This window comes from Marmota monax, unplaced genomic scaffold (assembly GCF_021218885.2).
Source record: "Marmota monax isolate L192 unplaced genomic scaffold, Marmota_monax_Labrador192_F-V1.1 WCK01_AAM20220418_F8-fsc00346, whole genome shotgun sequence".
Lineage (NCBI taxonomy): Eukaryota > Metazoa > Chordata > Mammalia > Rodentia > Sciuridae > Marmota > Marmota monax.
This window is the reverse complement of record NW_026692698.1, coordinates 148,880-157,916: the sequence shown is the minus strand read 5'-3', so window position 1 is coordinate 157,916 and position 9,037 is coordinate 148,880. Positions and strand designations below refer to the sequence as shown.

The 9,037-nt window shown below is 54.6% G+C and overlaps 2 protein-coding genes across 6 annotated transcripts; both read left to right on the top strand.

The window, feature by feature from the left end:
- The first annotated feature begins 668 nt into the window (after positions 1–668).
- On the top strand, positions 669–6,921 carry Ghdc (GH3 domain containing). Of its 5 annotated transcripts, XM_046446539.1 has the most exons (10): positions 669–781; positions 963–1,045; positions 1,214–1,515; positions 1,801–1,928; positions 2,074–2,575; positions 2,951–3,143; positions 3,253–3,324; positions 3,400–3,533; positions 3,892–3,977; positions 4,220–4,981. In XM_046446539.1, exons 3-10 carry the CDS (start codon positions 1,227–1,229, stop codon positions 4,436–4,438), a joined length of 1,623 nt encoding a protein of 540 aa, XP_046302495.1. In that variant the 5' UTR covers positions 669–781; positions 963–1,045; positions 1,214–1,226; the 3' UTR covers positions 4,439–4,981. The 5 variants fall into 5 exon arrangements, with proteins under 5 accessions (XP_046302495.1, XP_046302496.1, XP_058435927.1 ...); XM_046446540.2 differs by lacking the exon at positions 963–1,045 and having other exon boundaries at positions 684–781; XM_058579942.1 differs by having other exon boundaries at positions 694–1,045.
- Hcrt (hypocretin neuropeptide precursor) lies at positions 6,822–8,162 on the top strand. The gene is made up of 2 exons (XM_046446542.2): positions 6,822–6,936; positions 7,723–8,162. The coding sequence occupies exons 1-2, from the start codon at positions 6,916–6,918 to the stop codon at positions 8,092–8,094; spliced, it is 393 nt and encodes a 130-aa protein (XP_046302498.1). The 5' UTR covers positions 6,822–6,915; the 3' UTR covers positions 8,095–8,162.
- Positions 8,163–9,037: the final 875 nt, after the last annotated feature.

Genomic DNA, 9,037 nt, shown 5'->3' with positions numbered 1-9,037 from the left:
ATTCTGCTTCTCCTACCTGAACTCGGGAGTGTAGGAGCTCCACTTTTGTGAATGCCTTGCTCCAAGTTGAAAAATTACCTCCTATCATAATGATATAGGAAGTTTGTTTTTCCTTGAGATAAAGCCAATAAGCCAACACAACTCCAATTTCCAGGGAAAGTCTGGATGAACCAATGTAACCAATAGTGCTGTCAAGTTGTCTTATTTAAGGACTAGTTGTTTCTCTCAGAATGTGTGTAATCAATTGTACCCACTTGTCAATAGAAAAGGATGAGAATTCCTTCGGTCTTGGCAATTTCTTCACAGATTGCCTATGACACACATCACATTCTGGCTTAATGCTTATTCAATAATAAAAGTGTTTTCTGTCTTGACTATTTTTTTTGGAGAGGATTTCTGCATTGGGAGAAGATTTGGGTTTTTCACAGTTCTCAAGTTTGAACCTGCTCCCGGAAGGAGCGTGCCTCACTCACAGCTCAAGCTGTTTAATAGCGTTCTTTTCCACACTCAGCTTTCTCTTCCTTTGCCCCAACAAATTTGAGGATCATGCTACTCTGGCTCCAACTCCCTGGTCAGCCAGCCTGAGCCAGCTCCCAACCGGCTCTTAGGTGACCTGTCCCTTTAAGAGCACCCCCCCTACTCCTCCCTGCTTGGGCGGATTTCCTCATCAGGGCCCAGCCCTTTAAAGCCACAGCGTCGCATCCTTCTAGCCGGATGTGTGTCTAGCTGGAGGCGCTGAGGGGCCCGGGTGCTAGCAGTAGGCAGAAGTGAGCTGTGACAGGTACACCTGGGTGTGGACCACTACCCAGGGCTCAAGAGGGACATGGAGCTGGGACAGGGAGGATCCCAAGAGAAAGCAAAGCCACTCTATGCAGCCATGATGTGCCAGGCCCTGTGGCCAGCCCTCTCTGTCCCTTCTGAGGGAGACATTATTCTCCCCCCTCACCCCCACCCCCGTACAGACAAGGAGGTGAGCTCAGAGCAGCTAGCTGGATTCCCCAGGGCCCCACAGCTAGCAAGCGCCAGAGGCAGGATCTGAACTCAGGTCAGTGAAACTCCAAAGCCTTGGTGGTCTGTCTGCATCACCTGCTGGACCGGGTCCTGGCTTCTTTCCAAACTTCCTTTTCCCTGGGCTTTCCTGTGTGCAGTAGCACATGGGGAAGGAATGGGTCTCTCCTCATGCCCCCATACTTGACCTCCTTTCTCCTCCCAGGAGCTGCTTGGAGATGCTGCTATGGCTGCTGCTGCTGCTGCTGCCACCGCTGTTCCTGCTCGTCCTGCTGTTCCTGCTGCTGCTGCTGCCCCCATTGGCCATGCTAGGACAGAGGTTTCAGGAGGCTGGCCTGTCCTGGCTTGCCAGCCTCCAGCACTGTGTAGCATGGAGGGTCCTGAGCTGGGCAGCCACCTGGCAGCAGCAGAGACTGGAACATAATACACTACACGTGGGCCAGAGCCAGCAGCAGGCCCTGATGTGGTGTCTGCAGAGAGCCCAGGGTCCTCTCTGTCCCCCCACAGGTGTGTTTCACAGGGTCTGGGGAGGTGACCTAAATAGAAAGAAACCCCACAGGATAGTCATATTACAGAACCTGAAGCCCCCTCCCCTGCCTCCAACACGCTGCCTGTGGCCTGGCCTGGAGACCTAACCAGGCCCTAGGATTGGCTTTCTTGTTCAGGATGGGTTTTCCCATCTGGGGCCTTATATGTAGGTCCTCTCCCCAAACCTATTCCTGGGTCTCAACAATTTTTCTTGAAATTCTTGGGAAACTGTGGCTTCCTGAGGAGTTTCTGATGTCTTTGGAGGTATAGATATGAGCATCTTCCGGAATCATCTCCCTTTGACCAAAGTCAGCCAGGCTCAGGAGGAAGAAAATGGGGGGCAGCTCCTGCCCCCTACTTCAAACCAGTACCATGGGGAGGCCTCTCTGCAGGTAAACTGGGATGGCTAGAGCCCACCCCACAGAAACCCCTACTTACAGCCAAAGCCTCCCATTTTGATAGGCAAAGAATGCCCAAACTGGTGGCTCCGGGTCTGGCCCTGTGGCCGGGCTGACAGCCTCTTTCCTCTCCCTCCAGGCCACTTTGCTGGGTCTGGTAGCCCTAAACAAGGCCTACCCAGAAGTGCTGGCTCCAGGAGGCACTGCCCGTGTGACTCCTACGTCCCCATGGCCCAGCCCCCTCCCCTGGCCTGGGCATATCCTGGACCAGGTGAGCCCCCCTGGAACCAAGGACCCTGGGGCCCTGCTGCTGGAAGCACTGAGGTCCCCAGGGCTGAAGGCACTGGAGGCCAGAACAGCCGTGGAACTCCTGGACGTCTTCTTGGCCCTGGAGGCTGATGGTGAAGAGCTGGCTGAGGCCATAGCTGCTGGGACCTCAGGAGTGCCTCTTCCCGGTCGGGCAGCTGAGCTACGGGAGGCTCTAGAGCAGGGACCCCGAGGACTGGCCCTTCGGCTCTGGCCAAAGCTGCAGGTGGTGGTGACTCTGGACGCAGGAGGCCAGGCTGAGGCTGTGGCTGCCCTTGGGGCCTTGTGGTGCCAAGGGCTGGCCTTCTTCTCTCCTGCTTACGCTGCTTCTGGAGGTCAGCTGGACGCAAGGGCAGTGAGGTGGGGTCGGGGCAGAGGCCACGCAGCTAGCTGCCATGTATGAGCCCCACATGCTCATCTTTTTAATCCTCCCCAGCACCCTGTGGAGCGGGGCTCAGCAGCTCCATCTATCTGATGGAAGCACTAAGGCTCCCCAGGCAGGTTCTTGCAAGCACCAATACGTCCTCCAGCTCAGCTGCCTGCGGAGCCGCTGCACACGCTGCCTCTTCTAGTTGGGGCCTAAAGGCAGCAGCCTGAGCCCCAGAGAGACAGGAATGAGGGGTGGAAGGTTAGCGGCTCAGAGGGTCAGGGCCTGGGTCCCAGGGTGAGGCCCCACCAGATGACAAGAAAGCTGCTCTTGCTCCCCACAGGGGTGGTGGGCCTAAACCTATGGCCAGAACAGCCCCAGGGGCTCTACCTGCTTCCCCCTGGACTCCCTTTTATTGAGCTGCTTCCAGTCGAGGAAGGAGCCCAAGAGGAGGCCCCATCTACCCTCCTTCTGGCTGAGGCCCAAAGGGACAAGGAGTATGAGCTGGTGCTGACTGACCACGTCAGGCTTGCCAGGTGACCACCTGCCCAGCTGCTGCAGCCTCAGGCTCTCTGATGCCCTCATTAGCACTCTGCTGGGGACAGGGCCTTGAGCTCACCCTCCCTCCCAATCCCACCCCATCAGGTGCCGCCTGGGTGATGTGGTACAAGTGGTTGGTGCCTATAATCAGTGTCCGATCGTCAGATTCGTCTACAGGTAGGTGAGCCCAGGAGTGCTGAGGGGTTGTCCCTGTGCCCTGGGCTCTACTGCCTCATGCTTCCTCCTCCCCAGGCTGGGCCAGGCCCTGAGTGTTAGAGGAGAAGTTACTGGAGAGAATGTGTTCTCTGAGGCCCTGGGCCAGGCTGTGGGCCAGTGGCCAGGAGCCAAGCTGTTGGACCATATCTGTGTGGAGAGCAGCATTCTGGGTAAGCGTCTCCACTCGCTACTGCCTCCCATTCTTGAGTTGGCTGTCCCCCCAATCCATACCTACAGTGCTAGGAGACTTCTAAGAAGGAGATAAGACTCAGCTTCCTTTGCCATGCCTAACAAAAGTCCCTCTCCATATCTAACTCCCATCCTTCCTGCTGTAGTTTCCACCCATTTTCTTTCCTGGTCTGTCCTCTATTTATAGTTAGGCTCTAGGTTCCCCTCAATTCCCTACCCAAGAAATTCTCTTATCCCCCATGAACCTCAGAATGTGAAAGAACAGATGGAGCAGAGGGCGTTGGCTTTGGAAGCGCCCTATTCTCAGGAAGTGTGTGTGCATGCGGGGTTTGTCCACAGATTCCTCTGAGGGCTCTGCTCCGCACTATGAGGTGTTTGTGGAGCTGAGGGGGCTAAGGAATCTGTCGGAGGAGAATCGAGACAAGGTAAAAGAGACAGGGATGGGGTCTGACTGCATGGCCCCAGGGTGCCATGGAGACAGGGGATGATGGAGAGAGGGTGGTAGGGGAGGAGAAATTCCTTTCTGGAGCTCTGGGGAGAGAGAGATGGGTCCACGACCCTCTTGGCACACACTAAACTCACACACACATGCCAGGTGCAGTCATGCACATCTTATACACACCCTTGCGACCACGCATCAGCCTCACTCAGGCCGTTCTGCCCCCAGCTTGACCACTGTCTTCAGGAAGCCTCCCCTCGCTACAAGTCCCTGCGGTTCCGGGGCAGTGTGGGCCCTGCCAGAGTCCACCTGGTGGGGAAGGGGGCCTTCAGAGCGCTCCGGACAAAGCTTGCTGCCTGCCCCTCGTCCTCCTTCCCTCCTGAGATGCCCCGGGTCCTTAGGCACAGGCATCTGGCCCAGTTCCTGCAGAGGAGGGTGGTGTCCTAACCAAGGCCCACCTATACTGCCTGGCTGTTCTTGGAGGTCGCCTTGCTTTTTCCTCTGGGGTCTCCTTGCATGGGGAGTTCTTGATCAGAGACCTTCACCTGCCATCGGCTTTTCAGAGCTGCTGGGCCTTAGAAAGACCTTCGCCTAGTTGGCCAGCTCTGAAGTGAAGGTTTGAAGGGTATAGCAGAGATCCCTGCCCATATTCCTCTGGGCCCCGCCAAAGGACACTTCAGTGCTTCCTGTGTCCCAGCTTGACAGTGCTCTCTGGCTATAGCCCTGGCCCTGACTAGTGCCCTGGGTGGGCTGAAGGTAGGGGGATGGGGTCATGGCCCCAGGAGTAACAGGAGTTGATGAATAAAGACCTCAGCACCATTGTTCCTAAGTGGGACAATTTTTATCTCTTGGGGTTCACCTTCCAGGTGGTGTCCCTGTCCTTTACAGCAATAACCCATTCACTGATGTTTCTGCTATCAGTTCTTCTTCTTCCCTGTTCCCTCATTGTATTTCCTGGATTTTCTCCCAAATAAACCATTTGCACCCAGATTCTTGACTCTGGTCTGCTTTGGGGAAACTGTATAGGGTCCCTTCATGCTGCTCCTACTGTACAGCCTGCTAGCTGCTTTGCAGTGGGTCACCTTTCTGTTCTGAGCTGTAGGGTTTCCCCCTACTCTTTGCTCTAGACTGGATTAGGCCCCAAGAGTGTGTGACATAGGATCCTTCAGGGACTCCCACCAGGGGCTAGGACAACCTAGCAGATATGGAGCCCTCTTTTGCCCTGCCTGTTGCCACTACCCCAACCTAAAGGTGGAGGAATGGTTCCCAACTTCCCCTACCATGCCTTAGCACCAGTCCCTTTCCTGACCCAGCACCCACAAATCAGTTTCATGGTGGGCAGGGGGGAGTTATAATTCAAATCACAAAGTATCACTGTAGGAGGCGACCCCAGAGTCATCTGGGTTAAGTGCCATAGCAATGGGGAAACAGCCTCTTGAGGCTGTTAGACTTACCCCAGGCCCTGCAGCGCCTCCTCAAGAAGAGCACCACTGCTCTGGATCAGCCATCCAGCTTCTAATTCGGCCTCTGAATTGCTTCTCAATCCCATGATCCTAGAGGCAGGCCCTCCTCCTACCCAACCAGCCCCCACATTATCCCATGACTCCTGATAAATCCTCCCTTGGTGGCTCCCCTTCACCCATAGATGGAATACCAATCAACTTGGCTGTAAGACCCTTGACCCAGGCTCTTACTTGTCCAGCCACCTTTCTCCCCTTGCTCAAGAGAAAGCCTGGAGTGTGAGGACCAGCCCATCCACATCCCATGTGGGGGAAGCACTGTCACCTCCAGGTATTTGCTCACATTGTCCCTTCTCCCCCAACCTACCTGAAGGAAATCTGTTTTTCATTCAAGGCCTTCAAGGACCCCTACCCCACCCAGGTGGAAGGAATTGGCCCAACTTTACTGACATCTGCAGTAGTCCTTCCTTCTGTGGAATTTTCCTTATGCCCAGACTGATATCCCACCTGGACTTATACACTCCTTAAAAACACGGTCATGTCCTAGGCACACAGTTGTTTCTTGTCCACATGGGGCCCAGCCCAGAGCAGAAGCTCAATAACAGTGCTCTGAATGAGAGAAGCTTGGGCCTGGAGGTGGTCACACCCTTCAGCCCACGGGGACTCATCCCTGGAGATGGAGGAGTGGGACAACATCCCTCCCCTCTGGGCTGCCTGGCCCAGAAGACAGCAAGGGAGGAAGAAGCTTTCTACCAGCTTCTGGCAGAAACTAGACTTGGCTTCCTTTCCTCCCACTGCCCACCATAAGTCTCCAAGGTTTTCCATTGCGGAGGCTGGTGGAAGGGGCAGAAGGGAAAGAGAGCTGGGGGGGAGGGAAGGGACAGCTCAGGAACCGTTTCCATGGAGGAAGAAGGCCCTGGAGCCTGACAGATCCCAGTGACACGAAGTAATGCGGGGAGAAGTCTGCTGTGACTGCACTCCCCCAACACAGGGTGGATAGTGGGTCTCACCACTGCCTCTTCTCCAACCCTTAATTAGCAGCCGCCCCCTCCCCCATTGTCCCAGGCCAGCACCCCAGCCAACGCCTCTTTTGTGCACTCAGATTCCTGGGTGCAAGGTGGCCTAATTAGTGCCCGGAGACCACCCCATCTCCAGGGAGCAGGCAGACAGGCAAGAGGGAGACCAGTGGCACAGTGATCCAGCGCTGGCCTCTGAATGCACGCCTCAGGGGCCATTCCTTGGGCCCAGCCTGGAGACGGCCCCCCTGCCCGATGCTAATCTTAGATTCGCCTTTGTCTAGCTCCAGAGTGGACGCAAGTACTCATCCCTTGCCTGCCACACCTCGGAGCACTATAAACCCCATGCCCCTGGTTGCAGTTGACAGCCTCAAGATTCCTGGCTACTTGGACCACTGCACTGCAGACACCTCCTTTCTAGAAGACCCCACCGAGAGCTCCAGACACCATGAACCTTCCCTCCACAAAGGTAAAGACCCAGGGATCAGGGAGGCTAGGAAAGTGCTTGCTCAAAGGGCTGTAGGATGACAAGAAAGCTGTCAAGACCAACAGTGTCTCCACTGTTGATCTTTCCTATGGGGGCAGAGACTCTTCTTAGATTCTTAGAAGTAAATCTGCCTAAGTTGTCACTGGGTCATTTTCTGTTTCCTAAAAGCTCATGTTTATTGACCATCTACTATATGTCAGGTGCTGGGTTTACACCTGTCATCTTGTCATTCCCCCCAGCAGCCCTGAATAGTAGGGATTATCTACTATCCAGTTTACAAGTGAGGAAACCTTGTCCGAAGACGGTGGGAAGCTGGTTCAATGCCATGGTGGTCAATTTCTCCTGTAAGGGAGCAGGCAGAGGAGACAACAGCTTGGAGTCCTGCCTGTCCCAATTTCCACATGTTGACCTTGGGGCAAAATGTGTGTGTTGGGGGAGGGGAGTGACACTAAATAGGGCCTCTGTTTTCTCCAAGTATCCAACTTCTTGTGCAGACTTCTTGTGCCTGTCTTCAGGTGGTAAACTTTGGAGATTCATTCTGACCAGGCTGGCTCCCGAGGAAATGCTCATCATCCTGGTTTTCTCAGGATGAGCTGGCAAAAGAGCCAGTTTAGACAGCAAGGGCACATTGACAGGAAAACTAAGGGACAACACAGGAATCAGCACAGGTCAGGAGCAGACGCAAATCAAGCAGTGTAGGGCCTGGGTGTGAGGTGTGATTGTGGACCTGGAGAGAAGACCCTCAGCACCCTGTCTCCACCTCCCCAGGTCTCTTGGGCCGCTGTGTCTCTAGTTCTACTGCTGCTGCTGCCACCCGCGCTGCTGTCGCCTGGGGCGGTCGCTCAGCCTCTGCCCGACTGCTGTCGCCAGAAGACTTGCTCCTGCCGTCTCTACGAGCTGCTGCACGGCGCTGGCAATCACGCAGCCGGCATCCTCACGCTGGGCAAGCGACGGCCAGGGCCCCCGGGCCTCCAGGGCCGGCTGCAGCGCCTCCTGCAGGCTAGCGGCAACCACGCAGCGGGCATCTTGACCATGGGCCGCCGCGCAAGCGCAGAGCCAGCGCTGCCTCCCTGTCCCGAGCGCCGCTGTCCTGCCTCAGTCGCCGCAGCTACCGCTCCCAGGGGACCGTCTGGAGTCTGAGCCCTTCTTCAGTCCCTGTCCTGGTCCCACCCTTTCCCCTCTGTTCTCCAATGTCAGCCTCTAGAGAAACGGCAATAAAGACGAGTCTGTTCATGTGACTGGTCTCTGTTCCTCTGTGTCACGTCCAGCCTTCCAGGGGGCGGGAGAGTAAAGACAAAGGGGTGGGGGGCTGAGATTGTGGCTTAGTGGCAGAGCGCTTGCCTGGCACTTATTAGGCACTGGTTCCATCTTCAACACCACATAAAAATAAATAAATAAAATAAAGACATTGTGTCCATCTACAACTAAAAAAAAAAAAAAAAAAAAAAAAAAAAACAAGAGGACCTGGGAAGCAGCTCCTAGGAGAGACATCCAGGAGGGGTGGGAGAGCAAGAAGGCTGCACAGGAGAACAGAATCCAGATGGAATGGTCTGGAATCCAGATGGAACTTGTGGGACTCAGTCTGCCCCAAAGGGAAGGCATATGAGCTTCAACAACGAATCTTCCAGAGTGGCTGCTGGGCGGGATAGAGTGTGAAAAGCAGTGACAGATCAAAAGGGAGGTGGATAAGTTCGCGCAGCCTGGATTGTGAAGGCCCTCACAAATCATCAGGCTTTGAGCTTTATTCTGCAGTAATGGAAGTCATAAAAAGATTTTAAACAGAGGTGAGGCAAGGTTTTTCTGCAACTCTAGCCAAAGATGCCCGTTTCCCCAAATTAACATGTTTAAGTCCTAACCCCTAGCATTCAGAATGTGACAGTATTTGGAATCAGGGCTCCTTGCAGATGTAATCAGTTAATATGAGGTCATACTAGGATCGAGAAAACTTCCAATTCAGTATAAGTGGTGTTATAAAAGGGAAGAATTTGGACACAGAAATGCACACAGGAAGAATCCAGGTTAACATGTAAGTAGAGATTGGAGTGATGCATCTACAAGCTATGTAACACCAAAGATTGCCAAT